The sequence below is a fragment of the Chanodichthys erythropterus genome, chromosome 3 (genome assembly GCF_024489055.1).
Source record: "Chanodichthys erythropterus isolate Z2021 chromosome 3, ASM2448905v1, whole genome shotgun sequence".
Taxonomy (NCBI): Eukaryota; Metazoa; Chordata; class Actinopteri; order Cypriniformes; family Xenocyprididae; genus Chanodichthys; species Chanodichthys erythropterus.
In genome coordinates, this window is record NC_090223.1 from 3,581,775 (window position 1) to 3,600,276 (window position 18,502).

At 37.6% G+C, this 18,502-nt stretch overlaps 1 protein-coding gene and 1 pseudogene across 1 annotated transcript; one reads left to right on the forward strand and one right to left on the reverse strand.

The window, feature by feature from the left end:
- The window catches only part of LOC137015311 (zinc finger protein 729-like), a 343,783-nt pseudogene that overhangs the window by 304,072 nt on the left and 21,209 nt on the right, over window positions 1-18,502 (reverse strand).
- On the forward strand, window positions 4,719-17,863 carry LOC137015537 (zinc finger protein 235-like). Its single transcript, XM_067380562.1, has 3 exons — window positions 4,719-4,970; window positions 6,495-6,795; window positions 14,467-17,863. The coding sequence occupies exons 2-3, from the start codon at window positions 6,738-6,740 to the stop codon at window positions 15,546-15,548; spliced, it is 1,140 nt and encodes a 379-aa protein (XP_067236663.1). The 5' UTR covers window positions 4,719-4,970; window positions 6,495-6,737; the 3' UTR covers window positions 15,549-17,863.

Sequence of the window (18,502 nt, forward strand, 5' to 3'; positions counted from 1 at the left end):
AGGCAGAGGCGCTGGCGCCCTCCTAGCACCGGCGCTGTTTTTGGTAAAACATGATTTTGACGACTTCATCAAGTTTTGTTTTATAGAAAACTCTTTTTAAAAGATATTCGTTTTGTATCTTAATTTTGATCAATGTTTTATCAATCAATTGCCCGTATTTAATAAATAAGAAGCAAATATATAGCAGACAATGTAATAACCTTAGTGTAATTGACAGAATCACTAAAAAATATTTTGCTACCTAAAAGTTAAAGATTTTTTGTGTCACGCATGCATGCATGTCTATTTCCCTCATATTAAATATAAAATGCATGTGGACTGATATTTTTCCAATGTCTGGACTCCTTTATTAATGGAGCATATAAACAGACGTTTCAATATATTGGTATTAAATGCATTTTCTGAGAATTTATATTTCAAGTTTTTACTGCAAATGTCGAAATGCGCGCACTTTGATCCATCAGCGTTGAGTCACTGATCACATTAGAATAAAATATCTCATAATAAAATACAAAATTGACTGATTTATGAATGTATATGCATAGTTCTCATCAGTCTGAAATACAGATAAATGCTTTCATTTGTTATATTTTTGATCCTGAAAGAATACAGAACAACAAAAGAGCGAATCATAGGCCTACATGGAGTCTGTATGTGTTATGCTTCTTACGCTGACTTTTGGGACTCAGTTTTGAACTGGTGTCAAGGCGCAATGAATGAAATGCACAAATGGTAATTAAATAGAACCCCTGAAATGAACGAGGGCGAGCTGTTTTATTTTCACAACATTTTGGAACATGAAAATTCATACCGGTAATATCAAGCCACTGAACGAACATATAGAGCCCTATATTGAAATAGCATTGACAGTCAAAACATTTAAAGCTATGAACATGCTAGTAGACACATACGCTACTCAAAAAGTGCATTAAACAAAAAAATAATAATTCATGCATTTCCAAAGGTGGATCTTCTTTCAGTTGTTCGACTTATAAATTTTTTTATCAGAGTCGAGACATCGATTTCATCCAGGAGATCACTGTGGGCATTCATAATGGCCAAGTGCGTTAGTCTCTCCTGTGACATGGTGTTACGCAGCCAGGTTTTCAACCTGCGCAAAGTCGAGAAGGAGCGCTCTGATGCAGCGACAGATATGGGCAGGCACAGGCATAGTTTGATGAGCTTTTCCACCTCTGACAGCATGGAATGAGTTTGTGGTTGCATGGTTTGGAGAATGGACACAACATCCCGAATTGTGTTAACTTCACGCCCTGTACAGATATCCCACAGTATGTCCAACTCATGACTTAGTCGCTCTCTTGTAAAACCGGTGAGTTTCAGAGAAGTCACATTAACTTTTTTTCCTTGAGCTGCCTCAATGATCGCCTGCTCTCGCCCTGCAGCAACTTGGATTCCGACCTGGTCAAAACGCCTCTCCACTTCTGAGCGCATCAGGTCCAGCGCCTCAAACATCTCCCTTTTCCACACGTTCGGATACACTGAATACAGAAATATAACATAAATAACCTTAGCCTACTACAACTGAAAAGACCAATTGTGTATTTTTTATTACAAACATTTACCCTCCACTTCGCTGCACTCTTGGTCACTGGTCTCCTCCTCTTGTGTATAGCGAAAGCGTGCAGGTGTCTTGCTGCTGCGCACTGGATGTGGCGGCTTCAGGCCGTAACGCTCTGCATATTGCTTGGTCTTGGCCACAAGGTCAGTGATGGTTTCATCCTGTCGCAGTGTGCCCAGTTGTTTGCAAAGGAGTTTGCCAGCTTCCATGGATCCTAAAGCTGTGACTTTGGTTCCTTGAAGTGATCGTGCCACTGCTTCACATGGGGTAAACAGGGTTACGCAGGCAAACAAACCAAACACTGTGCGCATATTTGTGGCCTTTGTTAGCAATCCTGCAATTTTGGCACGGGTGTCCCCTTTCACAGCTTTGTCACTCTCCAAGGATCTGAAAGTCTGTATCATCTCTCCGTAGCAGGCCAGCAAACGTGACAGTGACACAACTCTGATGCACCACCGAGTTGGGCAGAGGCCAAGCAAGTTCACAACGTCTCCGGCTCCAAATAGGGACTGATACAACGCTTTTCTCTTTGCTGAATCGTTGATTATAACAGTGACTTCACGCACAAAGTTTAGCGTATCAGCAACAAGACGCACTTCACGAGCCACTTCTTGCAGCACCAGATCCAGTGAGTGATTTGCGCAGTGGACAAAAACAGAGTCGGGACATACTTCCTTCAGTTTAGCTTGCACCCCAATGAACCTCTCTGACATGTTACTGGCTCCATCAAAGCAGTAGCCCTTCAGTCGCTCCAGTGGCAAATGGAGGCGCACCAGGACATCCTTTATGCACAGAAATAAGGTTTCAGCCGTTGTGTCAGGGGCGTTGTAAAAGCTAAGATAGAAATTTTGAGCTTCTAGGTGGTCATTGCTAAATTGCAGACTGATTGAAAATTGTTCTTTGCCACTGATATCTGTTGTCCCATCCGCAGTTAACCCAAAAACGTCAGTTTTTGATGCTGTTGCTCCAATTGTTCTCAATATGTCATGCGCAAATAGTTCCAGAATCTCATTTTGGATGTTGTTTGACATCCAGTTGTCTCTCCTTTTCAGCCACTTATCAAGGTCAGGATCATCGCGCACTCGCTCCTGCATTAGCTGCCATAAGACTCCATCCCGATTGGCATCCCCTCTCACTGGAAGCCCCTGGCGCCCCAAGAATCTTACGCAGCTGAAAATAAGTTAAAGGATTTTCCGCGCTGTTCTCTGCTCCTTTGCCTGGGCGTCAGAGAGTAGTGCATTTATTGGAGTGTTTTTCAACGCTGCCAATCTTTGGGTTGCATCTAAATGAGTTTTAGATTTCTCATGGTCTCTGATTTTCTCTGTTGCTATTTCCAATTTGAAAATCCCTTATCTTTTAAAAATAAACTGTCGGTGGTCGGGCACAGCAGTTTACTTTTGACAGCCGATCTGCACACCCCACACACGATGCCATCACTGTCCGAAATATATTCCAGCCACTTCCACTCTCGGAACCAGGATGCCCTACAGCTGCGTGCAAAGCTCTCCCCACGTTGTTTTTTGACTGGAAAATTATAATCAGGCGGAGGCCTGAAGGACTGTGCACCTGCATCTGCTTTTTGACTATCCGCGTGTGGCGACGAGGGATGAGGGTGGCTCATAGTGAGGGTGGCGGTGGTGGGTTCACTCATTGGGTCAGCTGTCGCTGCTCATCCCAGTGGCTTTCTGCCGGTGGTGCTGCACATAACGATGAATCGGATGTCAAATCCAGCGATTTTGCCCCCCCTTCTCTTATTCGCTTTGCTGTGGGAGCTTTTGAAAAGAAATTTGAAATCCGTTTTTGTGTCAAGTTATATTCAGTTATATTGAGCTTTGTTGGTAAAATGTCTGCTGGAATGTTGAATGTTGTTCGGTATTCGGCCAAGTGTTTCATTATATTTGGTTCCGGTGCATCTCTACTCATTATTATGATTTTTATACAAGCACATGACACGGCTTAGGGTTGAGCTCTGAGTATGAATAACTTCTATAATTTATTATAAATACAACAGTAACTATAATGACTAGAATTATGGCAACATTGTCTAAAGCTGTGAACCAGATATAAAATAAATATAAAATAAATCAGTTAAAATAATATTTAGTTTGACTTGATGCTGAAAATCAATATGAAAGTTTCTCAAACCTCCTTTTACTGACCATTTGTTGAACACAAACAAATAAGACATGAATCTTTCTATCATGAATGTTGTTCAGCATCACGAATTAATGAAGAATAAACACCAACCTCTTTGTTCTTCAGTATCTTCAGTGTGTTTCATTCTGCAGGGTTCTGGATCACTCATGTTCTTACTGTCAAGACAAGCCATTCAGATCATCTCACTTTATTCTGAGTGTTTGCTGTTAGAAACTGATTATTTGAGTCAGGATATATGAGAAAAGACTATAAAACTGCTCTATTGAAAGACAATAATGATATTTTTCACAATATGACACATATAAAACATAATACAAAAACATTAATGACACTCAACCTCTACAGCTAAATAACTATGTCCATATGAATCTAATTTTGACCCTGACTCTGATTTTATGATAACTGTATTAATTTCAATAACGTAATTAAATCATTAACATGTTGCAGTTTTGAGAGCTGGAATGGAGATGAGCAGCGTGTTGTTATTTGAGTGATTATGTTATTTTTGTTGGTGTTTTGTCGTTTTTAACAGTATATGACGTCACCGCTCTCACGTGCGCCTTCCTCTCATTCAGTTTCAGCGGCGAGTCTTCTGAGGAGAGTCGAGCAGTTCACGGTATTTCTCATATTTACACGATCATCAAACACACTTTATACAGTTTGATCAAGCGCCAGGCTCATTACTGTGTTGTTTTCATCGAGCACAGCGATACTTGTGCGTCTTTTCTGTCGTCTTCCTGCTGAAATAAACATTTAGGCTCCGTCCGCACGAAGCTGGAGTTTAAGTTACCCTAAACAGATCTTTTTTTTTCCTCGTCTCAAAAATTATTTGCGTCCACACGAAACCACTGAAACGACTCAAAATTATGTAGTACAAATGTCAGATCAATATGTGGCGCTGTAATTCTGCTGCAGAAATGCACTTAAAGCAGCGAAGAAGATTTGGAGCATGCGCATAAACCTTGCGCACTGAATACAAACTATAGCAAATCTTCGAAATAACGCTTTATTTTTTTATTCAGTAGCTTCCGCAGAACGAACGCAAGCATGTAGAGTCTGCTGTTGGTGCTGTTAGCGCGTCTGACTAGGGTCGACACGTGGGGCGATGACACCATCGTTTCAGAAAATAAACAGATTGCCCCATGATAACGCCAAGACGGAGTATTCAAATTTATCCACTCTGAGACCCGGACGGGACGGGGCTTTAGTGCAGCAGCAGCAGCAGCAGCAGCATGTGAGGCAAATATGATGAATTCTTTCAGACCTGAGCGATTCTGTGCGATTGTTTCGATGTTTTATAGTCAACACTGCTAATGAATGTCAAAGTTTGAGATCTGTGAGGAAAATATGTTGAATTAATTCAGACCTGAGTGACTTTGTGTTCGTTTGTGTGATTGTTTCGATGTTTCATAGTGAAAACTGCTAATGAATGTCAAGTCATAAGTAAAAGTTTCAGTTCTGTGAGGGGAATTGATGGGAATCGATCTCTAGATTTGCTGCTGCCATTTTATTTCTACTCTTTTAACATATTTGGACCATCTTTGTCACTTTATATTATTAAAACACTGGAACAGAAAGTGCTAAATACATTGACCCTATAGCTAATGAGCCATATAACACATTTTAAAATGATAAATAAATGTATAAAAGTTTGACTCTGGAAACATTAAATTGCTTTGAGGTGCTGTTTAATTAATTATTTTTTAAAGATTTGATAATTGCAAGTTTTTCCATCTAATCACATTATTGTATTAAATGTAGTTACTAGAAATTCAAATTATTCATACGGACATTACTGCTGTAGTTTTTTATATTGTAATGGTGCCATTAGTGCTTGTTTTGTATTATTAAAGTTTTATCCATGTCATATTGTGAGAAATATCAGTATTGTCTTTCAATAGAGCAGTTTTATAGTCTTTTCTCATATATCCTGACTCAAATAATCAGTTTCTAACAGCAAACACTCAGAATAAAGTGAGATGATCTGAATGTCTTGTTGAATGAGTGTTGATAGTCTGAGGATCATCAATATTAACAGAGAAACTGCTGAAAACACTCTTTATTTCATGTCAATAGTTCCTGTTTTCACCTCATTTATTATGCTGATGTCTTCAGATCTGCTGTAAATTGACACTTAAAGCTCATTTCATTGCTGTCAACAGAATAATGTTCAATTTAGAAATAAAATGTTCTGAATTTGCATCAGTTTTTTTTTATACAAAAGACTGATATAAATTCTGAATGCAATTAGTTAAAGGGTCAAATACAAAAAGGGGTTAAAATAGCAACAAAAAAGAAAAAACTTGTCAGTACAAAAATAATTTTCTGACATCCAAACACTGTATTTAAGGATCACAGTGCAGCCCAAAATACTCTTTAATTGTCATTTTAAATCTTTATACTTTTTATAGTGTATATGTATACACTATCCTTCAAACCACTAAGTTTTAATCATATAAAATTAAATGTAGTCTCTTATTTTATACATTCTATTCAGTACAGGCAAAAAAATAACATTAAAAATACACTTGCATTTAATTGGTTTTTGATGTTAAATAGATTTTTTAATTAATTTAATTTGATGCAGACACTAAAATTTGATATCTGGACTTTAACCCTATAAAAACAAACACAGTACCTGAGATATATATATATATATATATATATATATATATATATATATATATATATATATATATATATATATATATATATAAAAATTTATATATATTAATTTTTTTTTTATTTTTTTTTTCAGATCGGCTCCTCCTATACTGAAATTCATCATCAGTGAAGCTCCTCCCACATCACTCACATCATCACTGAGGCTCCTCCCATATCACTCACATCATCAGTGAAGCTCCTCCCACAACAGTCACATCATCAGTGAAGCTCCTCCCACAGCAGTTCATCAATAAATGCAGGAATATTCCCATCAGATGAGCATCAGGAAGAGCTGAAATCTGCAAAGACTGAGTTTATTAAAGAGGACAGTGAAAACATGAGTGATCCAGAACCCTGCAGAATGAAACACACTGAAGATACTGAAGAACAAAGAGGTTGGTGTTTATTCTTCATTCATTCATGACGCTGAACAACATTCATGATAGAAAGATTCAAGCACTTCTGCACATTTAGAGAAACAGTCGAACTATGAAATGAGACATAATGTTCTTTTCTCACAAAAGCTCAGTAAAGGGAAGTTTGAGAAACTTTCATAATGATTGTCAACATCAGATCAAACTAAATATTTATGTACAGTGTTGTAGTCGAGACCAGTTCATTTGAGTCCGACTCAAGACCGAGTCCAGAGAGGGTCGAGTCCGAGTCGAGGCTGAGACCAAAGAGGTCCAAGACAAGTTCAAGTTCACATAAGGTTGGATCTGAGACGAGACCTAAAGAAATCTAAAGACCTAAAAGAATATATAAATGTTTCAGTTTAGGGTAAAAAGGCCACATAGAAGGTGGTGTAAAGGCAATTTGTTAGAAAAGATTTCCATTTTGAATAAATGCTGTTATTTTTAAATAAAAGATTTTAAATCAATCGACTGAAGGAACACAGCATGTTATAAAAAATATTAAGCAGCACAACTGTTTCCACTTTCCAACTTTGAAAATTAATCATCATATTGGAATGATTTCTGAAGGATCATGTGACACTGTAATGATGCTGAAAATTCAGCTTTGCCTTAGAAATAAAATATATTTTAAATATAAATATATATAAGTACATTCAAATAGAAAACCATTATTTTAAATTGCAATAATATTTTTTAAATATATATTGCTGTTTTTGATTAGATAAATGCAGGCTTGATGAACATAAGAGACTTATTTCATAATGCCACATAAGCTGATAATTATCAAAAAAGGTAATATTCACGCCAGCCTACACATAATAGCCTGAAGGTGGCACTTTGGCTTCATTAACTATGATAGTTTCATCAAATAATAAACGGTGTATATTAAACACTAAATGAATTGAACACTACTTACCATTAATTTAATTTATAAAATGAGACAGCAGAAATTGCTCGTCTGTCCATGTAATTTCCACTTCACGTTGTCTAATGAAATTCGAACTTGTTGTGCCAGCCAGATCACGATTGGTTGGGGTGTTAAACATGACTAACCGGCACTGGTGATTTATGTAATTTTTTAAAATATATAATAAATAGATTTTTCATTAAATCGACACAAGCTTCCGTCGAGCCATAGGCACTCAGTGAAGGAACCATATGTGGCTCGAGAGAAGTTTCGAACACTCACTGTGGAAAATCAGTCAGTTGCACACACACGCAACCCATAGTAACCACATAGCAACCCATAGCAACGCGTTATGGCAACGCCTCACACTGACGAGTTTTGAGCAATATGTTACTATTGTACACATTGTCATGTTAATTATGATTCAAATGCATTTTGTTTTATTGACCACAATATTATCATTGCTCTTTGCCCCCGAACATTAAGCATTAAATATTTTGAATGGGACTCGAGTGGTCTCGAGAATGAGTCCGAATCCGAATATGTACGAGTACGAGTCAATTCCGAGTCAATATGCACACGAGTTCATGACAAGACCGAAACCGTTAAAATATGGTCTCGAGACCGAGTCCAAGACCGAGTCTCGAGTACTACAACACTGTTTACGTTTTTTACATATATTTTCATATCTGCTTCACTGTTTGTAAGAGTGTTTCCAGAATTTAGGCATTTTCAATATAGTTTACAACATTGTTATTTTTAGGAATAAACTGTGAACAGCAAAATGTTTGAAGTAAATGAACTTTCCAGAATGGCTGACAGGGTTGTAAGTGTAATTTGAGCAAAATCTCTTCTTACAGTAACTTTGGTAACAGGGTTGATGAATGCAGTCATTTATTTGTGTAAAAACTGAGACAATGGATTGAGATTATTTTCTTGTCCTCCCATCATGCTGTAGAGAGAGCCCAGATGATGTCACTTCCTGGGTGTTTTTGAAAGCAGGAAAATCATGTCAGAAGTAACAGGGTTGAGTGAATCATGTAGGACACTGATAATAACACATTTAACACTCTGAGGTCGGCTGTCACACATGCGATATGGTTTTTTTCTTACCAGTGTGAAAGAGACTCAAAATACTCCATCAATGTTGCACATACAATTAAAGTCCTGAGAATTCTTTCTAAACACTTTATAAATGTTACAAATGTATTGCTGAAACACATTACAAAAACATTACAAAAACAAGAATTGTACAATGCTTAATTGTGAAGTTAAAGCATTAAACAATTTTTCACCAAGTCTCTGCTCAGGATTTTTTGGGCGCAGCTAAAACAGGAGTCTGATGACGCACTTGGACCCCCGAGTATAGCCCCTCCCCTAACACTATGTAACTGTCAATGATGCACATGGCGCCGTCCCTAACGCTACAGCAGCTCACTCGCTCAATCTTGAATGCCATTACAGTTATACAGCCCTTTGCACATTTAGCTAGTAATGCCTTCGTCACACAAATGCATATTACATGGTTGTTAAAATATACAATACAGCTCAGTCTCCTTATTTAAATTTCCTAAAATGATGATATGAAGGATTCTAAAGTGATCGTTCTACACTGGATAATTTTACAAACTTTCATCAGACAGCTGGGATTCACAGATAATCCGCTGTTTTTGGTGAATGTGACTGAACAGACCTCGGCCCCGCCTCGGCCTTCCTGCCGTCCCACCGACAACCATAGGCCGACAACCGATGATAGATATTATATGGAGCTGGACAGTCTCTCGCGTCCTGGCCTTCATCCTCCCGTCTCGCGGTGCCTTCATTTGTCAACTCGACACCAGTTGGCAGTACGTGCCCACCAATGAGTGTAAGTTGCCGTGTGTGCTTATAAGTAGGTAGTCCACAGTAACTCAACTAAAATTTGCAACCCTCTAACATGATTCTTTTCATATGCATCAGTATGTTTGACTCATTAGACTCAAGTCAGTTGAGACGGCAGCTCTTGCAAGTGGGTGTGGTTTCAGCTCTGACAGCGGACACGCCCCCAGCGTTTGAGCGCAGAGAGCGCTGCCTGTTTTTTTGAGATTTTGATGACTTATTTAATTTACTTGCAGATTTCAAATTTGGCTGGGTGGTTAATAACACATTTTTCTGCAGTGTGACAAACTCAGAACACATACTTTAAAATGACTTTACAGGGACTTTAAGAGTTATACACCATTTTAATCTGTGGAATATCTTCTTTTATTTGTGTACACTCAGAGTAAAAACAAATTGTTGTGGTTTTTGTAAAATAAAGAAAACAAACATGTTGCGTGATCTGTCATCTCCCTCTGAACGAAGTCCAATCTGATAGTTCTCAGAAAATAAACTGTAACTTAGTGAGTACTAATCACAAAAAAATTAGACTTATGTCTAAAGAAACGTTGAAATGTCAGGTTTTAAATCCTGTAAGTCAAATCGAAAACAAAAATTCGCTGTTTATGTAATCTGTATGAAAAGAGAGCCATGTCAGAAGTCCGTGATTCAGCTCATTATCCGCTAATGCGGCCACGCCCACGAAGCAAGCATCTGGGTGCTTCTCAATATCCCTCCTCGTTTCCTCGCTCCTCCGTCCTCCATCCTATGACCTGGAAACCGATAGAGCTCAGCCATCTTGAAGGATATCTCAATTCTCTAATTGCACCGTGAGGAGGTGAGGATCGAGGAGTGAGGAAGCTCCCTGAGGAGTCATGAGCGAGGATACAGAGGTGCATCCTTTGCGGAAGTCTTTCTCGTCAAGAAACCTGACGCATAAATTCTCCTCCCCCTTCATATCTGTCACAATAATTTAAATGTATGCTTTACTTTTACAGATTAAATAACCTTTATATATCATATATTTCAACTGGGCATGTTGCTTTATTAATATTTATATTTTTTTAAATAACCAAACTTTAACAACATGTGGGCAGATCCCTCGAGTACAGCTGATGACGCTTTGAAGTGACGCTAAAGGGAGCGAGGATATATCATTTCACTTGATTCAATTCCTCCGTCCTCGCATCTTTTCCTTGTGTCCTTCCCCTGGTCCTTTCCTCGCATCCTGAAGGGGTGGAGCTAAGATGCGAGGAAAGGAAGTGAGGATGCACAAATAAGAATTGAGAAGCACCCTCTGTTAGTTCGGTTAGTTCCTGGATTGTCACATGGCCTATTCTTCTTTAGGAGGCATTTGTGGACTAAAGGTGAACAGAGCGCCCTCTGGCTGCAAGTATGAATTGAAAACACCATTCATGTAATAGCCTGTTCTTCTTTAGAATAATTTGTGGACTAAATGTGCACAGAGCGCCCTCTGGCTGCAAGTATGAATTGAAAACACCAGCGCTTATAGTGATGACAATGAATATTAAATAAATATTACTCCTCTGTATAGAAAATTGACATAAACATATGAGAATCCATCAATATTTCTCCAAATGTGCATGCTTTTAAACTAAAAGCCCTTATTCAGACTCTTTGCATCACAGGAATACATTATATTTTAAAGTATATAATATGAAACCATTATTTTAAATTGTAATAATATTTCACAGTATTGCTGTTTTTTCTATATGTTTCATATACACCATGATGAGCTTGAGACATGATCACAGGTTTTTTTCACAGCCTACCTGTCTGAAAGAGCTCATTGATATGCAGGTCATCACAGGTCATTATGCGATTTTTTCGAAGACTTTTGTCTTCTCAGGTGTGAATCACAGCATTATTCATGATGATTCACGCCTCCACGCATACTGTTTCTTGACAAAAAGTGGCTTACAAAAACTAAATCAATATATTGTTTTATATGAACAAGTAGGCAGTATAATTTTTATATAATTTTGAAGAAAAAACTCTAGTCTACAACCTCCAATATCCAGAATTCTGATATACCCAGATTTTTGGCCTTATTTCAGTGACTTATTTTTTTTGTTTTTTCAATAACCACACATAAACGTTATTCCTTCAAAAACACAAACATGTACATACATGTTCCTCACATAATATGGTAGCCTAGTTTGTGCTGAATACAGTGTAATGACACTTTTGTCATTAATATGTTTATGAACAACTGAAAAAAGCACAAATGTCAGGGCATGTCAAAACTTCTCCAGGCCCCAAATCAGCCTCAGACTCCAGAGGGTTAAAGATGCAGTCAGTCTAGACCAGGGGTACTCAACAGGCGGCCCGCGGGCCGCATCCGGCCCGTCAGCATTAAATTTGTGGCCCCCATCATGCTACATATAAATGTATTTTTTATTATAATTTGCGTTCAAAATTAGCGTGAATATTACTTCATTTTTTTACACGTACACTAGGGTAGGCGTACAGTGCGCGTGACGCTGTAATAATCAGCAGAGAACGCGTATAGTGTATGCGCGCAGCACAGTTTTTTTTAACGGCAAAGAACAATATAAACTGAAGGCACTTTGAACGCGCGCATTGAATAGTTTTTGCACTAATTTAGTTTGTCCACAAGGTGTCAGCACTGAAACGGGCTGTTGTTTCAGCCTGAAAAGAAACGAAGACAGAACAAGAGTAACAAAAAACACAATAGCCGACAGTGTTGAAGAGCGCTCATTTGAGGGGATTAAAAGATACCAGCAACTCTCATTTTAAACAAGTACAAAGACATTTTATTGTAACTATTTGAGCGAAAAAGACTAGACAAGCATGAATCTCTCTAGTGCGCATGTGTCAAGCACTTGTGTTCGTGAACGCCATCAAAGGCTCGAGACTGTGCGCGCAAGTAAAAAACAAAGTAACCTTATTTTTCCATGATGAAATGCAGTTGACATCCCTCAAACTTTGCAGTGTGTACGTTTCCGAGCAGCATGAAAAACAAACCTTTTATTCTTAATGTCAATGTGTTATAAACAGAAAGCAAGCAGCGCTCCCATTACAGATCTGTCATCACATCATTGAGCTCACGGAGAATATCTTATTTATCATGTTTACAACGTTGGTTATAGTTAAATAATTCATGAGATTGTGATTGAACATTAAAAAAAAAAAAAAAAAAAAAAATTGAATTCTGACCAAATTAAGTAATAATAATATAATAAAACGTGTATTCTCTGAGTATAAATAGGTGCTATAAAAAGTGTTAAAAAGGTGCAATGGCGTATAAAAAGACTATAAAAAAGTGCAATGTTTTTGTCTTATGGACAGACTCTCATCAGCCAGTGAACAACAGCCAGACCTTAAATTTCTTGTGAAAACAATGCAGACATTTCAAATGAACAAGGATTTCTTTTCATCAGTTCTTGTTTTTCTTTATGCATTTGTACATTAAGAATACAGCAAGACAAGCTATTAATCCTTTTTTTAAATGCCATTTATCATGTTCAGTGACACTTTAAAAAGGAGACCATACAATTAAGGCTTAGCTAGATAATAAACTGCACTTTTAGTAAATAAACAGTAAAACTACAAATATTGTCTTAAGTAGGCCTAAATAAAAGTCTTACGATCCAAGTTATAATTTGTGGCCCTTCGCGTTTCATTTGGTTAAAATGCGGCCCTCTTGGCCTCTGAACTTGAGTACCCCTGGTCTAGACTTTGAGCATGTGAACTTTCTACAGACACTGAAACTGTCATATGATGTCACACTCCCTGAATCTCTTTTAAAAACATAAATAACAAATAAAAATCATTCCAAAATGTAAAAATATACAATCTACTCTACTTTACTGCAAACTTCACTTGTTCTTGTGTTTCTGGTGTCCCACATTCACATGTGTATGAATGGAAGTCAGTGGAAGGAAAAGTCTAGTGTGACCGGCCCTTAATAATTACACAGTTTTAGGAAAATAAATTAAATATCAGTCTAAAAGTTTGTCAAAATATGACCGTTAATACCACATTAGATATTTTTGTGATTGATCAAATATATTTAATAGTTCTCACTACTATTGATTTTATTTATTTATTTTTTTTATTTTTTTTTTTTTTTATAAATCATTTCTCTGTTTCCTACTTTGTCTTTTACTTATATCATGGTCATATTTGTCTGTAAGTGTATTTTGTAAAGTTTCTCTCAACATAAATAGTTTTAAAACATTCTTAGAGGTTAAGTTCATTACAACAATGCTTTAGATTTCAGTCTATACGCAGCCATTGAAGACTGCAGCCATAGAGTGGATATTGATATTTTTGATATTTTTATACCGTCATATGTCATCAAAGTCACCACATTTTTAGGTTTTGGCTGTCTGGTTTTACTGGAATGATTTTTTTTTTTTTTTAGTAAAATAAGTATTAAATGTAACTGAAATAAGCTTATTTTATGTAAAAATATGGTACTTTTAGAGATAAATGAATAAAACAAATCATAAAAAAGTACTTAAATTGATAGTTCTTATTTTATTGAAGATAGTGATATTTGAAATTGAAGTCAGATTAAGCGCAGAGTTAAAGTAAAATTGAAACTAAATTCAAAAAAATTAGGTGATCTTCACAGGAGCGCTGAAAAGAAATACACACATTATATCTTCACCCAGACCTTTGGATTGTGTCGTTGAGATGACCGGTGAGTCTGTACAATTGGAAGATTAATGTTAAAGTTTTAGGGACATATGCAATTAATTTATGAAAACGCAAATGCATCAAAATGATTGGGATATAGGGATATATACTCAATTTTATGACTATTTTATTTTATGACTATTTTATTTTATTTTGATATACTGAAAATTAAATAACACGTTTGTCTTTCATTTCAGACCTGATGGAAGTGAAGGAGGAGAGTGAAGAACTGAGTGAAGTGGAGGAGAAACATCATGACAAACCTGGAGAAAAACCTTTAAATCGCTCAAAGACTAAAAAGACATTTTTAAAGAAAAGAGCCAAGAAATCTACAACCTGCACTCAGTGTGGAAAGAGTTTCACAAACAAACAACATCTGGAGAATCACATGAGAGTTCATACTGGAGAGAAGCCGTTCACATGTGATCAGTGTGGAAAGAGTTTGTCAAGGAAAGATATTCTTGATATTCACATGAGGATCCACACCGGAGTGAGACCATTCACATGTGATCAATGTGGCAAAACCTTTCTTCTGGAATCAGCCCTGAAGAGACACCTGACAGTTCATACGAAGGAGAAGCCACATTCATGTTCTGTGTGTGGAAAGAGTTTTTCACTGCTGTCAAATTTACATACACACCAGAAAATACACACTGGTGTGAGAGAGTACATGTGCTTTGAGTGTGAGAAGACTTTTACTACAGCAAACGATTTAAAACTGCACCAGAGAATTCACACTGGAGAAAAACCTTACAAGTGTTCACACTGTGACAAGAGATTCAGTGTGTCATCATCTCTGAAAACACATGAGAGGATCCACACTGGAGAAAAACCTTATAAGTGTTTACACTGTGACAAGAGATTCAGTGTGTCATCAAATCTGAAAAAACATGAGATGATCCACACTGGAGAAAAACCTTACAAGTGTTCACACTGTGACATGAGATTCAGTCAGTCATCATCTCTGAAAACACATGAGAGGATCCACACTGGAGAGAAGCCGCACACGTGTGATCAGTGTGGAAAGAGTTTCCCTAGTAAAAGTAACCTGAAGATACACATGAAGATCCACACTGGAGAAAAACCTTACAAGTGTTCACACTGTGACAAGAGATTCAGTCGGACAGAACATCTGAAAAGACATGAGAGGATCCACACTGGAGAGAAGCCGCACACGTGTGATCAGTGTGGAAAGAGTTTCAGTACTAAATGTCACCTGAAGGTCCACATGAAGATCCATGCAATGGAGAAACCACATCACCACAGTCTGAAATCATGATAAGTAGATCATCTTTATGTGCTAAGAAGAGACACAGAAGAGACTCAGAAGAGACTTGGCCAAATCTCTCCTCTCCACCTATAGTTGGCGCTGTTGCTCTGTGTCTGCTGTTGAATTATCCAGGTTGTGGATGAGGAGCGACCCCTGATGTGATTGTGTACATACAGTAGTACATAGTTCAGTGCTATATAAATGCTTCATTCATTCATTTATTCATAGTTAGCTGTTTCTCAATATGCGTTCTTGTCTGTTTTTGTGAAATTCATCAGTTGCTGCCCAAGTTCTGATCCAATTCAAAGTTCACATCTAGCCAAAGAAAATTTCAAATCCCCGGATGTGTTCTTGATCCACCCCTTTTATTGAGTCTTACCTCGGCTAGTCCTTCTGATGATTGCCACTGGCTCTGATGTCTCTGTAGTGGTTAAACATGAGATATAATTCATCTTTTGTATACAGGTGCTGCTCATATAATTAGAATATCATCAAAAAGTTTATTTATTTCACTAATTCCATTCAAAAAGTGAAACTTGTATATTATATTCATTCATTACACACAGACTGCTATATTTCAAATGTTTATTTCTTTTAATTTTGATGATTATAACTGACAACTAAGGAAAATTCCAAATTCAGTATCTCAGAAAATTAGAATATTGTGAAAAGGTTCAATATTGAAGACACCTGGTGCCACACTCTAATCAGCTAATTAACTCAAAACACCTGCAAAAGCCTTTAAATGGTCTCTCAGTCTAGTTCTGTAGGATACACAATCATAGGGAAGATTGCTGACTTGACAGTTGTCCAAAAGACGACCATTGACACCTTGCACAAGGAGGGCAAGACACAAAAGTGCTTTGCAAAAGAGGCTGGCTGTTCACAGAGCTCTGTGTCCAAGCACATTAATAGAGAGGCGAAGGGAAGGAAAAGATGTGGTAGAAAGTAGTGTACAAGCAATAGGGATAACCGCACCCTGGCGAGGATTGTGAAACAAAACCCATTCAAAAATGTGGGCAATATTCACAAAGAGTGGACTGGAGCTGGAGTCAGTGCTTCAAGAACCACTACGCACAGACGTATGCAAGACATGGGTTTCAGCTGTCACATTCCTTGTGTGAAGCCACTCTTGAACAACAGACAACGTCAGAAGCGTCTCGCCTGGGCTAAAGACAAAAAGGACTGGACTGCTGCTGAGTGGTCCAAAGTTATGTTCTCTGATGAAAGTAAATTTTGCATTTCCTTTGGAAATCAGGGTCCCAGGGTCTGGAGGAAGAGAGGAGAGGCACACAATCCACGTTACTTGAGGTCCAGTGTAAAGTTTCCACAGTCAGTGATGGTTTGGGGTCCCATGTCATCTGCTGGTGTTGGTCCACTGTGTTTTCTGAGGTCCAAGGTCAACACAGCCGTATACCAGTAAGTTTTAGAGCACTTCATGCTTCCTGCTGCTGACCAACTTTATGGAGATGCAGATTTCATTTTCCAACAGGACTTGGCACCTGCATACAGTGCCAAAGCTACCAGTACCAGACCATGGTATCCCTGTTCTTAATTGACCAGCAAACTCGCCTGACCTTAACCCCATAGGAAATCTATGGGGTATTATGAAGAGGAAGATGCGATATGCCAGACCCAACAATGCAGAAGAGCTGAAGGCCACTATCAGAGCAACTTGGGCTCTCATAACACCTGAGCAGTGCCACAGACTGATCGACTCCATGCCACGCTGCATTGCTGCAGTAATTCAGGCAAAAGGAGCCCCAACTAAGAATTGAGTGCTGTACATGCTCATACTTTTCATGTTCATACTTTTCAGTTGGCCAAGATTTCTAAAAATCCTTTCTTTGTATTGATCGTAAGTAAAATTCTAATTTTCTGAGATACTGAATTTGGGATTTTCCTTAGTTGTCAGTTATAATCATCAAAATTAAAAGAAACATTTGAAATATATTAGTCTGTGTGTAATGAATAAATATAATATACAAGTTGAAATTGTGGGAGAAAGTTCTGGGCAATAAATTTCTGGGCAAACTTAGGCATATTTTATCAAAATAAACTAAGATTATCATAGAATGGTCAGTTGAAGTACTTCTGAACTGGGAATATAAACAAACTGAACATGCACAAAACTACTCATGTAAGTGAAGTTCCTAAACATAATTTAAGGAGGAGCGAGCCCATCAAATCTTCCAATCAACAGCCAGAGTATATAAGCAGCTGCTTACCTCTCTTCAGTCTCAGCCGTTCCAGCATCCCTCCACCTTCATCTCAGGTACCTTGCCCTATGTAATCATATTCTATATTTATTTACTGTGGGGGGTATATCCCCCCCCATACACACACACACACACACAAACTCTCCTTCCCCCTGCCTCAAGTCACTGAAAGTTTATATTCTATTTATAATGTAACGTGTGTATCTATTGTTTTTCCCTTTTCATGTTTGGTATCATTTTAAAAGTCTCAGTGCGGTTGGTAAAATGGTCTCAATTTCACAGCAGTCACTAGAATTATGAAGAAGATGGAAAATTAAGGAAAATTCTGTCCTCTTTTTGGGTGGTGTCTCTTCTCCTCTCCCCCAAAACAGGTGTTGGTGTAATAAACATTTACAATCCTTTTGTTCTGGTCCTGGTATAAAAGGTAAAGAGCAAAGCAGTCATGTGGGATCATCTGTAGGAGAGGCCCCCACAGAGATGGGTGAATGTCCTCAGACATTCACCCATCCCTGTGTATATATGCATTTCTTTGAGTAATCGATGTTATGCATTTATTATTTCTGAATTGGCTTCTAATTGTCTAATTGTAATGTAATTGGCATCATATATTTTTACTTGACAAATAAAAGGTTATATTTGGTTGATTCTGTATTATTCTTAATCCATTATTTCTAGTAGATCAAAGCGAAGGTATTACCTCAAATCTGTGTTCAGGATTGTTCATACGAAAGGTTTAATAGATGG

Bases quoted from the DNA above. Each gene is read 5' to 3' on its own strand.
- LOC137015537 (XM_067380562.1), top strand. From the start codon at position 6,738: ATGAGTGATCCAGAACCCTGCAGAATGAAACACACTGAAGATACTGAA. The intron at 6,796-14,466 runs GTTGGTGTTTAT...CTTTCATTTCAG, and splicing joins AGATACTGAAGAACAAAGAG to ACCTGATGGAAGTGAAGGAG.